Source organism: Mytilus galloprovincialis, chromosome 1 (assembly GCF_965363235.1).
Source record: "Mytilus galloprovincialis chromosome 1, xbMytGall1.hap1.1, whole genome shotgun sequence".
In the NCBI taxonomy this organism is placed as follows: Eukaryota; Metazoa; Mollusca; class Bivalvia; order Mytilida; family Mytilidae; genus Mytilus; species Mytilus galloprovincialis.
Genome location: NC_134838.1, coordinates 19365331 through 19379466, shown reverse-complemented (window position 1 = coordinate 19379466; position 14136 = coordinate 19365331). Strand labels below are relative to the sequence as shown.

Genomic DNA, 14136 nt, shown 5'->3' with positions numbered 1-14136 from the left:
AAATTTTCATTCATTTCTATCACTGTCAAGTTAAAAATTTGATGACAAAAGAACTTGTTGATGAACATTTCAGTATGACTTGAATCAATTATTGTAGAAAGAATTTTTGTGAATATAGCCCCAGAAATTTAGGCTACTTTCCTCAAGTAATAGAAACTTATATCCCAAAGTGAAATTGCTTTTACAGTATATAAATTAAAAACCTGAAACATACAAGTCCACCTTACAAATATTGATATGCGTACCATATATCGTAATGATTGCAAAAATCAATGATCCAAAGAAAAAATGCTTTAATTATGTGTACTGTTCAAGTTATTTCTGATGAATGATTTATCAATAAGTACTAAAACATGACATCACCAATAAGGACTTAAGATGACATTCTATAAATAGATCATATTGATATCTGTAATGTCAGATGGAAATTATTGATCCTAGCAAGTTTAATCATATTTTTTTTTTAATAAACAAACAAAAAGACATGTTCATGTGAACTAGAATGAAACAAAGCCATAAATAAAACCCATTTTTTTGGGGAAATACTGAGAAATTTATTTGGGCAAAACAAAGCAAACGTATTTGAGTTGAGACCCATTGGTGGCCTTCGGCTGTTTTCTGCTTTTTGGTCGGGTTGTTGTCTCTTTGACAAATTCCCCAATTCCATACTCAATTTTAAATGCAGAAGTGCTATAATGTTTGATATGCTTTTACAAAAGTAAAACCATGAAAATTAACTTCAATTATGATAATATAATGCTGGAATGTATTGGACGAAATTGTCAAAAGATTGATTAACTAAGGCAAATAGAACCAACCACAAAGATCATGACAAGACTTACAAAAACTACAGTACAAAGAATGAAAGACTGAATGAACAGAAAAATATCAACCACTAAAGATCATGACAAAACTTACAAAAACTACAGTACAAAGAATAAAAGCCTGAGTGAACTCAGGCCATTAAAAGATGACAAAGAAACATCACAACTACATTGTATTATCTTACATAATATCACATAAATATACTAAGTAAAAAGTAGAAAGTTACCATGTGAGCAGTAATTGTATCATGGTATATAATGAACATTCAGATGAAACTTGACTGACTAGATTATATGTATATCTGATGTAATTAACTGTAACATTGAATTATAGTATACATTCTTGACTATGATGAAGAGAGTATCTTTTACTAATGAAAACCGGATGAAAAATTTATTTTTAATGATGAAAATTAAAGAATGTTAAACATTTTATTTGTGGAAGTGCCTAATTAATGTTGAAATCAATATAGATCTTAATTTGTAAACTGCCATTTAACTAAAAAAATCAATCAACCAGTTGATATATTAATGGTAGCAAGTTTTATTGATGAAAAATGTGTTCAATAGAAAACAATTTGAAACTTAACTAATTGAATAGAAAAAAACTAGGGCGCTTTCAGTGAATAGTTTGTACTTTTTTGTGCTAATTTGCATATAAGCAGAGAGATGTATTATAACCAATGATTAGTGAATATGGTTTTAAAGTTTTAAACTGTTAATTATTATATATTAAATCTGATCTCTAAGGATATCCCTGGTTAATCTTGTTCATGTATCTTTGTTGTTGTACAGCCAATGATACAGATGTTTCTTGAGACATATGTCTTGATTCTGAGATATTTGTTAGTTAAAGACTATATTATATTATTTTGAGTTCCGGATACTGTAAACAAATAACCAATCAACTATAAACAAGTTAATCTTGTTAATGATATATTAAGAATAAGTTCTGCCTAATAAACAAGTATTTCACTTATGCTTTTGCACCTATAAACATTGTGATATAATGTCTGAAATATGTATAATATCTGAGACTACTAGGATACAATTGAAAACAAAATGACCAAATCAAAAATAGATATAGAAAAGATAGACAGATATGTATTTTCATTTGGAAATTTAAATGGTTATAATTTTTAGTAAACCCTTGCTGGGTTTCATTTAGGTCTAGTTTATATTTAAACAAAAAAAATCTGTAGTTTACAGGCGCATTTGGTCTGGGTTTACGATTGATGTTGCAATAAGCAAAACTGAATATTTACTATGTATATTTTCAGTTAAGAGATGACATGTCACAAAAAATGATCAGATCAATCCGATTACAATATGGTAATGATGTGAGATCCAACTCTACAAACAGGCTAATTACTGACGCTTGGGATTCCATGCAGAGAAAGGTAATAATAACAATTTAAGATATATTTTATGAACAAAACTGTGTTACATCTTCTTTTTACTCCTCAAAACCTTCCCACAAGAAATTTTATTTTGTAACATTTTTGAATATATCTTTAAGCACCATATAAAAAAAACAGAAGATGTGGTATGATTGCTGATTTGGATAACTAACCACCACAGACAATATGACATAAAAATACGATTCACAATATGTTTAATTTTTCAATTCAATTTTATCACGATTTAAAAATCAGAATGTTTTTGTTTGTCTATGCTTTGATTTGAATCTCGTTAGAAATACAATGACCCTAACCATACTGTATGATTACGTATTTATTCTGAATCCTCTAATGAGTGATTCATCGTAACTTACGTGAATGACATCATACGAGGTTATTAATCAGATATCAATTATAAATACCCATATATAAACTTATTGATTCATAACTCCCGTAAATAATGGCTAAAGTTTCCATTAACAAGAAATTGCTTTGTCCTTCACATATATATCAGGTTTTCTTATTGGAATAAGTTATTGCTTTGGCAGTTAATTAATAGGAAGCATCCATGTGTTTTGTTTAAGAATAGTTTTAAAACCTTAAACACAAATCAAGAAAGTAAAATGTGATTAATCAACTATGTTGTTTATAGATTATTGGTGTTTGATGAAAGCTTCACAACTTGTTCAAACACTTCCTACCAGTCTTATGTTTATGTAATGAATTATATGCAACAATTTCACATCTTAATCTGTGTTTTCTTCTCCCAAAGAAAAACTAATGGATAAACTCGGATCTATTTAAAAACCGCAAACTGCAACAAATCCAATTGAATCTAAGAAAAAAAAACACAAAGAATTTAACTGAATATAATGTGCCCCTCCTTATCTCTAGATGTGGACTTAATAAATATATAAGATAGAGGTAAACATTTCAAGTACAAAGGTTAAAACTTAGTCAATTTAATTAAAAAAATAAATCAAAATATCACTGTTAGTGAAAAGACCATGGTTGTATGTTTCTTTGATTAAGACACTATATCAGAATCCCATAAATATCTTTTTTATCATGAAAGAAATTATTTAATTGATGGTTGTAGTCCTGTTTCTTAACATTATATATCTAATTTACATACTAATATTAATTTGCATGTGCAAAGTACTAAATCTAAATAAAACAAATTTAAAAAAAATATCCATCTTGATTTACCTGCATTACAAAGTTACCTTTCATTGATATTTTTAACATTATTTGATAAGACTGCCCAATAATGTAACTTTACCTTGTATAGAAATTTACATCAATATTTAATTTACTTGGCCAGAAATGTTACTATACCTTTAATTGTTATTTACAGCTTGGATGTTGTGGAGTTACTGGAAATATTTCGTTCTCAAAAAATTCTTGGGAAATTTATAGAGATGGAAGTCATTGGTACAGAAGTAGAACTGAGCGTAAGTGTTTACACACACATATATATATAAATTGATTTTTTAGTGTGCTAATTTGTATTAAATCATTAAAATATATTGTACAGGTAGGTGCAAGTTAAAGTCATCCTCAGATTTTCATAGGACTAGTTCTTTACTGAAATTCAAATCTCCTTTAATCTATTAGGAAATATATTTCATAATCTCCAAACAGGGGAAGTCCAGGGGTTTCATTATCTTTCATGTTGACTGGTACTTTCCAGGTTTCTAGGTGGTACTTTTCAATTTATTCCATGAATATCTTATATAAAAATTCCTACATTTAGGCGGTACTTGTCAATAGCATAGGAGGGTAAAAGTACCGGGTACCGCCTCCTAATGAATGGCCTGGAAGTCTGGTTGTGGTGAAAGTGACAGTGTCTCCTGCTATTCATGCAAATCCAATCTCAATAAAAATGTCACAATGTCAGGGAAAAGGACACAATTTGTAAATGAACCAAACGAATTACCTTTTTGGTATCTTTCGATCTAAGACTATGAAATAAATGTCTTTTGTTAGTTGAGTATGCTAATATTTTCCTGTTTGAATCATATGTGAACTATATATACTTCTTTTAATTGCTCTTACCTGCTTAAAATCAAGATAGTTGTGAGCATTTCTTCCCATCTTCACTATTGAAAAACTTAATCCACATTGTTTATGTAACACATTGAAAAAACACATTCTCTGTTTACTATATCCCATTGAAATTCACAAGTATGAAATATTAAACTCCAAGAATAAGTAATCCATTGGAAATCTGAAAAAAGATATAAATCATTTCTTTAAAAACAGTATTTTCTTAGATATCATTCAAATATAGTCAAACAATTTCCTTGAGTATGATTTAAACACAATTTAAATGTTTCCTGCATGACAGTTTCCCTCTGTGGATATACAAAAAAAAACGTATTGCATTAGAAATACCTAAATTTAGTTACTAGTACATGATAAGGGTTAGACTATATTCAGTAGAAGATAACCTTAGAATATTTTTTAATGGTAGTGTTGTGCTATTGTGTCAAAGGTATTTCCCACATATATCCTTTTATTTTAATTTTGTATCTCTATATTTGATGATTTTTGTCGAGCCTTCGACTTTAGTCGAAAAAGCGAGACATAGCGATCCTACATTCCGTCGTCGTCGGCGTCGTCGTCGTCGGCGGCGTCCACAAATATTCACTCTGTGGTTAAAGTTTTTGAAATTTTAATAACTTTCTTAAACTATCCTTGAATTGTACGAAACTTTGACAGAAGCTTGTTTATGATCAGGAGATAGTATCCAGAAGTAAATTTTGTAAAAATAAAATTCCATTTTTTCCGTATTTTACTTATAAATGGACTTAGTTTTTTCTGCCAGGAAACATTACATTCACTCTGTGGTTAAAGTTTTTAAAATTTTAATAACTTTCTTAAACTATCCTGGAAATGTACAAAACTTGGCCAGAAGCTTGTTTATGATCAGGAGATAGTATCCAGAAGTAAATTTTGTAAAAATAAAATTCCATTTTTTCCGTATTTTACTTATAAATGGACTTAGTTTTTCTGCCAGGAAACATTACATTCACTCTGTGGTTAAAGTTTTTAAAATTTTAATAACTTTCTTAAACTATCCTGGAATTGTAAGAAACTTGGCCAGAAGCTTGTTTATGATCAGAAGATAGTATCCAGATGTAAATTTTGTAAAAATAAAATTCCATTTTTCCCGTATTTTACTTATAAATGGACTTAGTTTTTCTTCCAGTTAACATTACATACAGTCTGCAGTTAAAGTATTTAAAACATTTTTAAGATTCTTAAACTAGCCTGGATTTTTACCAAACTTGGACAGAAGCTTCTGACAATCAAAAGATAGTATCGAGAGGAATAATTTTATTGATTTTTTTCATTATTTTTGATGAGTGTGTGATTAACAGCAAAAGTAGGCGAGACACTGGGTTCCGCGGAACCCTTACAAATTTTCTATTTCAGAGGTTCCATTTGTACCAGAGAGCTGTTGTACACCCAATGCTGATTTAGAAATGTGTCAGGGCAAAAAGTTTATGGGTCCTCCATCTATGCCTCATGAACCAGGACACCCTGTAAACCCACATTTGTATACAGATGTAAGTTACTACCCAAACACACAGTTGAAAGAACTTTAAAATATTTTTTTTTTCCCATTCATAACATATGAGCAACCAGATTTGTTGGAGTAATTTGGACTGACCATTTATTGCTATGAAAAAAGTTAAAGCAGAATTGATTATTCAAATAATAGAAATTGTACACTACAGTAAGCCACTTGTTTCCATTTGTGTGGAATTACAAACAAATGGATATTTTATCTTCTTTCAAGGATTGAATTCTCATTTCTTGTTCACACATAATATAGGCTATTACATCTATGATATAGATTAGAAAGATAGCCATGGTGTAGTGGTTAGTGCATCAGACTACTAACACAAAGGTTCCTGGTTCGATTCCCGTTTGGGATGAAAATTTCAGGAACTCAATTTTCAGCTCTCCCTTGACACCATATGCGAGTATGGTCTTGAGGAAACGATGATAGTCCGTTGAAAGGGGAAGATAAATGGCTGACCCGTGTTAAGAGAGAGCCATATCTCTTGCACGTTAAAGAGACCCTTGTAGATTTCGAAAAAGAGTATGCTAATGCCGCTACAAGGCAGCACTCGCACCCGCAAATTGGAAAGGGATTAATATAAGTTGCAAAACTTGTTTCCCAATCCACTATAAATAAATATTTTTAAAAGAAAATAACTGTGAATGACTAGTCTTGTCAAACAAATAATTGATAGTCCTTTATTATTTTAAAATCATTTATTATTTTAAAATCAATCATGACTATCTGTAATTCAACCATAATAATTCATTATTCACTTGTTTTATGATCAAATATTTTTCAACACATTCACATTTTCGTTGACAAATATACATTTATAGAATGAAATCTAACTATTGATGCTTTCATATTCAAGCTTTCAATTTCATCAACTAAAAAAATAGGCGTCCCAATTTGTCTTAATAAATGACCTTTAATGATCATTTAAACTGTAAACCTTTCGGGATAATGTTATGTTTTGTAAGTTACCTTTAGTTAATAATGCAGGGGATTGAATTATGTTAGTAAACCCAGTTTATCTTGCATTACACTGTTCTAGAACTAAATGTAACTGGATTTTATATAATGTATTTCGATAATTAAATGTATTTGTTTTATTTCAGGGATGTTATGATAAAGTTCTTCTCCATATACAGCAACATTCTTTAATTCTTGGAGCAGTTGCTTTAGCAGTTCCATTATTTTTGGTGAGTATTTTTATATATGTTTGTCTATAACTATCAAAAATTACATTCATGGTCCAAGGGGAGACAATTTTAAAGAAGTATGTGTTCAGTGTTATTGTTATCAGTCAATGGGAGATAACTCAAAAATAAATATCAACTTAATCATGAAATATAAATATTTACGTAGACGTGTTATCATGTATCAGCAAAAAATTAGTACTTAAACAACAAAAGGACAAGATAGAACAGTGAATCATGTTGGCATACTGGAACAATTGAGTAATTTGAAATAATAAATTTTATGTTTTTATTTTACAGATTGTTGGAGTTATAATTACATTTTGTATGTGTTGTAAAGTTAAAAAGGCTGAAGGTGAAGGTGACGAAGAGATCTTCTAATAATCCACTTAGTTATGAAACCCGTCCACTCATTACAACACTGCCATCAATAATAGTATTGTCTCTAAAGCAAGCTTTAACCATCAAATGGACAATCTGTTGACTTCATGGATTCCTTCTGTGACTGACAATGTTGCTTGCATTTATTTTTAAAAATGATGCTTAAAAAAAATTAAAAGTGGAATCAAGTGGATTAAATATTTGCCATTGGATTAATATAGCATGTGGATTTATTATTTGAAAATTGGATAAATATTGAAGAAAAAAATGTGTAGTGATGTGAAAAGTAAAAAAAAAAATATAAAAAAACTCAATAAGACCATATTAATGCTAAGCATTTAAACGCAGCCTACTACATATGCAAATACATGTACAACAACAGAAGATAGATTATAGTAATAAACCAGAGTTAGATAGACCTAACTATTCCTTTCACAAACAGTATGAATAATTTACATTATTCAAGTTGATTTGAATAGTACTTCATGTGACTGTGACAAGTGAAGAAGATCTGTCACCGGAACGTAATACAGTCATTTTGTAGCCATTTGTTGCTTTAGTGCTTTGTACAAAGGCTTTTTGTTATTGGTTGTGATGTGCTTAAAACAGAAGTAGTTTAATCAGGAAGATATTTAATGTGGTGGAGTAAACTATGACACAAAACATTCCAAAGTATATATATATATTATTGTTTCCAAATACTTGATCAAAAATTGTTTTAATTGACTTGTGAAGCCATCACAGACATTGATAATATATGTCAAATATATGTAGTTCTTTGCACAACACGTACATATGACATATTATTGTTGTGTATACATGCTTTTGTTGTATTAACCAAATGCTGCCATTTCATTCCAGAGTTTAAACAATGTAAGCTTTGGAGATTTTTAATTAATACAGGTCTTATTTTGGCTTCTGTGCAGAAGAATGCTGTATAATTTTTAAGCAAACTTTTTTTTTTAGTTTTAACTGTAAAAAAGAAAAAGTTGCAGAGAAAAGTGTAGTACACTTTGAATGACCATATTTGGTAATATTGATTGACATTTGATTTCAATGTAGATACTTCTCAATATAGTCAAATTAATTTTCATGATTAAACAAACAGACAACATTCATGAATACAGTGTATACAATTGAAGTGGAAACTAGATTTCTGTTGATGTGATGAATATTTAAATCACTATGATACCATTACAGAGTTTCATATCCAGGGCAAACATTCAATTTATGAGAATTGTGTGCACTTTTCTAAAATATAAATATCTATGCCATGCATATGATATATTTGTGACATGTTTTCCATGTGTCACTTTTACATGTGTGTTCATATATTCAGTTCACATATGTGGCTTACATATGGGTCACATTTTAGCAACATATATTGTATATAGTTAAAATACATATATTTAAAGAGTGATTGTAAACCAGTAGCAATTATGAAGAAATTTTTAAAAAAATCTATGGTTCACAAATATTACAATTTACTGGGGAAGATGGTTTCATAGGTGCAATATGAAGAAGGGTGAAAAGACGTAAGATACACATTATCTTAATTTGTACTGGTTTTATACAATTTATAAGATGACTTAAAGTAGATCTCAAAACATTTCATGAAGCAATCATTTAATCATTTAACAGCAAATCTGTATTTCAAATACATATTACAATCATTTTGTTTGAATTTTAACATCAACTATCAGAATAAACTGACCCACCTTTCATTAAGAATCAAAAACTGGTACCCAAGAAATGAAATATCAAGCTGGTTCCTTATTTAAATATGTTTTGAAATCAGTCATTGTGGTGTATGCATATTATAGAAAAATTAAAATCATTGTTTTTATTTTGTTGATATTCATGTAGTTTTGAGTACTGTGGATTCATTATTAGTTGTGGGGTACCAATTTCTATTGTACTATTTTAGTAACAAATTTAAATGTACAACAAAGTACACATTTTCTATAGTCTTGTATGCAGACTTTTTTTAAACCATGAAACGAAAAAAAAAACAAACATGAAAGTACCAATTTATTTCAATCCACTTAAATTTTAAAAATCCACTAAAAACACGATTCTTAGGAAATTGGTACCCAAACTTTAATGAAATCCACAGTAATTCTTTATTATTTTGTTAAAACCATTTTCTTTTTTGTAAATATTTACTTGCAGCATTATTTTCATTAGAACTTTAGAATTGATTGCATTGTGAAATACTAATATTTACTAACTAGTAGAGGAGTAGTCTCTAGCATATTTGGTTTAGTTGCATATTTTTAAAATCGCCTGAATTTTTTGTTTTTATAAAATAAGAAATGGTATTTCATTAGTATTGAACAATACAGTCAGTAATGTTGATTTTATTAGTTTTTTCTCATATTGTTTTTTTTTTATTGTTGTTTTGTTTTTTGAAATAGGAGAAACACTAAAATAAACAGTTCTAAGGTATCTATTAAAAATAGTTTTATTTAAACTTCTGTTATAAGAGGATATATAAAATTGAAGAATTGCTGATTGCACTTTTATTATTCACTTTTGAATTTGTTGTACAAATACAAGAGTATTTATATATTTAAATGAACCATTAACTGAAATCAAGACATAAATGACAATCTCATCATGAATTATCCAAGATTGTTAAAAAATTATGTCGAAAGTGTATTGTATAATAGAACCAGGTTACATCAGATATAAAAATAGTTATTCATGTGTCCAGAGTTCAAATGATGGACTGGTTATTATACCCAACATACATCCAAACTGCATTTATTGTTTTTCATTATTCTGTTTTAATGCTAGTCAATTATAAAATTATTCATGATGTAAATATGTATCTTATTTCATTTACAAATGTTCAACAAACTGTGTAAACAATTCCAATTGTGCATGTAGTATGTTTGAATATGTGAAAAGATAGTTCATATCAGTAAAACATGTCCCCATCCCCCTAAAAAAATCAGTTGTTTTTTTGAAAGAATAAGTTGTTTTTCCTTACCAAAAAAATGGTTTTTAGACTTATAAATATGTATGTGTAATATCAGAAAGAAAAAAAATTAACTCTTGAATTTTGTTACGATTTTTTTTTAATTGATTTTGTTTTGTTTTTTCTGTGATACAGTTTGTTACCTCTTTTACTTGCCAGTTGGATATTACAAGTATATGGACTAAATATTGATTTAAATGCCAGTAAACAAATGATTAAATTTATTAAAATTTACATTTTTTTTTATTGCACAATATTGTTCTAAAGATTGAATATCTTCATATTTTATTAAGAGCTCTGTGATTAGTGTAGTAAAGTTGTGAACATTAAGTTAGTGTTTATATTTTATTTGTTGTATTTTCCATTGTTACATATATTTTAGATTTATTATTATTTAATTTGTTGATACTTAAGGTTTTATATCAGAAATTACTGGTAAGATTTTTTCAACCAGTTAAAACAATTGACGTGGTTAAGCTTCATAAAATTAAACTGCATTTTGAAAAATAATTTCACAAAGACAGCTTTATGGAACTGTTTGAATAAGAAAATGTAATTTTTGGACTAACATGACCCTGTGAATTCCTGGAAAAAAATAAAAATGAACCATGGCCACTAAAGTTAACTTACATAGTTGAATCATCTAAAATAATATTTTATAACATTAGGGCAAAATAAGCATAGAATAAAGTCTAGCAAAAAACATTTTTAAGTATACCATCATAATTTCATTTTGCTGTTAATAAACTGGAGGACTGCAGTCATTCTCTAATGGACTTTAATGTTTGGGGACAAATTTGAAAATTTTATAAAGGTTTTATAAAATTATTGCAGAAAATATGGTATGATTGTACTACAGTGTTGATCACAGTGCCATATTATAAGATACTATATATCAATGTTTAAGTTTTTGTTTTGTTTGTAATACTTAAAAAAAAAGGATAAAATGGAGGAAATAATCCAATAAGAATTTAACAAACATGAGATATCATTTGCAAAATATACACATTAGTTAATATGTGAATTCAAACAAGAATTATTATTACTTTTCTTCACAAAGAATTTTGGAGCAAGTTCTTAAATATAGTTGAGGAGCACCAGCCTATATAGGAATATTTTACAGTAAAAAAAATTGTGTATAAAGCACCATGAAATGCAAGACCAAATATTAAAGTTTCTGCAATTTAAATTCTATATTGATGTTCCCTTTAAAGAAGAATAGACATAATCACATTATGTAGAAAAGTTTTTGAAGTTAATTCCGGTGTTCAAGAAATTGAAGTTTTTACAGTCTTATTTATATATTCGATTAAGACATATCTTATATTGTTTAGTACAATTCTACATTTATATTGATTATTTAAAGGATTGATATTGTATAATTTCAGGGATGCTTTCCAAACTTATTTACTTTATTATTTTATTGAATAGTATATGGGATCTTGGATTAATTATAAGTAAAAGTATCAGTAAATTAAACCAGTTTACAATGTATCTCATGTTGAACATAATAAACGCATAATGTTGAGTACATCGCAATGTTGAACACCTTTCCTGATCCGAATTTATGTCTACGCAGCAAAAATATCATTTGATCATCAGTCATTTTATAGATAAAATCACATTCCTTTCATATAATGGAAACATGTTATCATTATGTATAAATTCAAGATCATTGTACAGAATTTTAATCTATGTGTAGATCAATCATTATATTACATTGTCCTTCTTTTTTTTGTTTTAAAAATTAAAAAAGTTAATTATAAATTGTAGTCAGAAATAAATGCGAATCTTTTAATATCTTTGTGTGAGCAATGTCTTTTGAGTTTGATTATTGCCTAACTTTTATGTCATGATTAGTGTTTTTCATGACTTCTGTGTCATGATTAGTGTATTTCATGACTTCTTTTTTGTAATCACTATCTTTGTCAATGAAATAAAAATATTTTACTATCAATAGATATTGTCTTTGTGTTTAGCCAAAGAAATACAGAAGATGGCAATGCAATTGTGCTACATAATGACTTGGAATTTAGTTCTGGTTTGAATATAGATATAAGAAGATTTGGTATGATTGCCAATGAGAGAACTCTCCATCCGAGTACAATTTGTAAAAGAAAAACCATTATAGGTCATAGTACAGTCTTCAACAGGGAGTGTATGAACTATCTAATTCTTCATTATTACCAAATATATCTGGTAATATTCTACTTACTGGTACACACTTATAACCCAAGAGGAGGAATTTTTTGAATGACAGTTGTTATCCATTCTTTGATGTGTTTGAGCTTTTGATTTTGCCATTTGATTAGGGACTTTTCTTTTTGATTTTTCCTTGGAGTTTAGTACTTTTGTGATTTTACTTTTTATTGATTTGGTTGTCTCCCTTTGGTCTTTATAACAAATAAACTCATCATTGAAACCAGACATACAGTTTTGTACACCAGACATGTGTTTATTTATTCTTACAAGAGACTCATCAGTGACACAAGAACAAAAAAGGTAAAAAAGGCAAAATAGGATATGTTGAATAGCATTGAGGACCCGAAATTCTGAAAGGATTTGCCAAATACAGCTTCTGTAATCTCTTCCTAGGCTAAAAAGAATCCAAAAGTTTGGAAAATTCAAAGTTTTGTAACATAATTTACAATTATAACCAGGTTATGATGTTCTTCCTTGATCTTTATATTCATATTGACATTGGATACCTAAATTAAGATATACAGTGAATTACCGTAGGGTTGTATCACCTGCAAGGAATGTTGTAGAATGTGATGGATTGGTATGCTAATCCATGAGTGGTGTTAGCTCATTGTATAAAGCTTTAAATTACAGAAGGTAGAACACCATGTCTTGTTTGCAGATGAATTATGTTCTGAAGATTTCATCTGTTGTCTTTGAACTCTTTTTCACAATGTAGTGACTACTTAAATAATCTGTATATTTTTTTATCATGTGATTTTATTTTAAGGTTGTAATGAGTTATAGAACACTCGGCATAGATTACCTTAGCTGTATCTGGCAAAACTTTTAGGAATTTTGGTTCTCAATGCTCTTCAAATTCGTACTTTATTTGGCCTTTTTAACTTTTTGGGATTCGAGCGTCACTGATGAGTCTTTTGTAGACGAAACGCGCGTCTGGCGTATATATTACTAAATTTAGTCCTGGTATCTATGATGAGTTTATTTACATTTGGTATAAAGAATCCTTACAAGGTGTCCATCTGACCTTAACAGGATACTCATGCTTTTTAGTCATCATTAAGGTCTCTTTATTGTGTGTTACTTGCACACTATAAGGTATAGGTCAACTATTGGGTGTATAGAATGGTTGTAAACTGTATCTGACCGGATTTATCTGACCTTATTAATTTATCGAGGATCATTGATAATGTAGCTAACTAAATGAGGCATTTCAGTGTTCAAACTCTTTATTTTCTTCATCTACTCAACTTCCCCTTAAATTCTTCAACTCTTCTTACTAGGCATAAGAACCCCTAGTTTGCATCAAAATTACAACTAGTAGCAAGAGGGATAAATCTGAAAAATTCTGATGGTTGTTTGATGTTCAATGACATAAAAATAATATCAAAGATAACAATATCAAAATGTTGGACTTTTAACTCTCTACAATACTAAATCTAAAAAAAGATGATTTTTAATTTTGGTTTCGTTTCTTTAAAATGTTTTATGCATTTGCTTTTAGTTTAAAGTGTCCCTTATAGAGATTATTATAGAAATTTATGTTATTTGCATTGCCTGTTATTGGTAT

The 14136-nt window shown here is 28.7% G+C and overlaps 1 protein-coding gene and 1 long non-coding RNA gene across 5 annotated transcripts in view; one reads left to right on the top strand and one right to left on the bottom strand.

The window, feature by feature from the left end:
• Positions 1-12321, top strand: part of LOC143068311 (tetraspanin-18-like) — a 49845-nt gene extending 37524 nt beyond the window's left edge. For all 4 annotated transcript variants that reach the window (XM_076242284.1, XM_076242258.1, XM_076242275.1 and 1 more), the window contains 5 exons: positions 2105-2224; positions 3582-3678; positions 5666-5799; positions 6920-7003; positions 7301-12321. In XM_076242284.1, the coding sequence (XP_076098399.1) occupies positions 2105-2224; positions 3582-3678; positions 5666-5799; positions 6920-7003; positions 7301-7381 (516 nt within the window). In that variant the 3' untranslated portion in view covers positions 7382-12321. The remainder of the gene's footprint in view (positions 1-2104; positions 2225-3581; positions 3679-5665; positions 5800-6919; positions 7004-7300) is intronic.
• The window catches only part of LOC143068356 (uncharacterized), a 94792-nt gene that overhangs the window by 53957 nt on the left and 26699 nt on the right, over positions 1-14136 (bottom strand). Inside the window, exon 2 of the long non-coding RNA XR_012976158.1 lies at positions 4283-4454. This is a non-coding gene — a long non-coding RNA (uncharacterized LOC143068356). The remainder of the gene's footprint in view (positions 1-4282; positions 4455-14136) is intronic.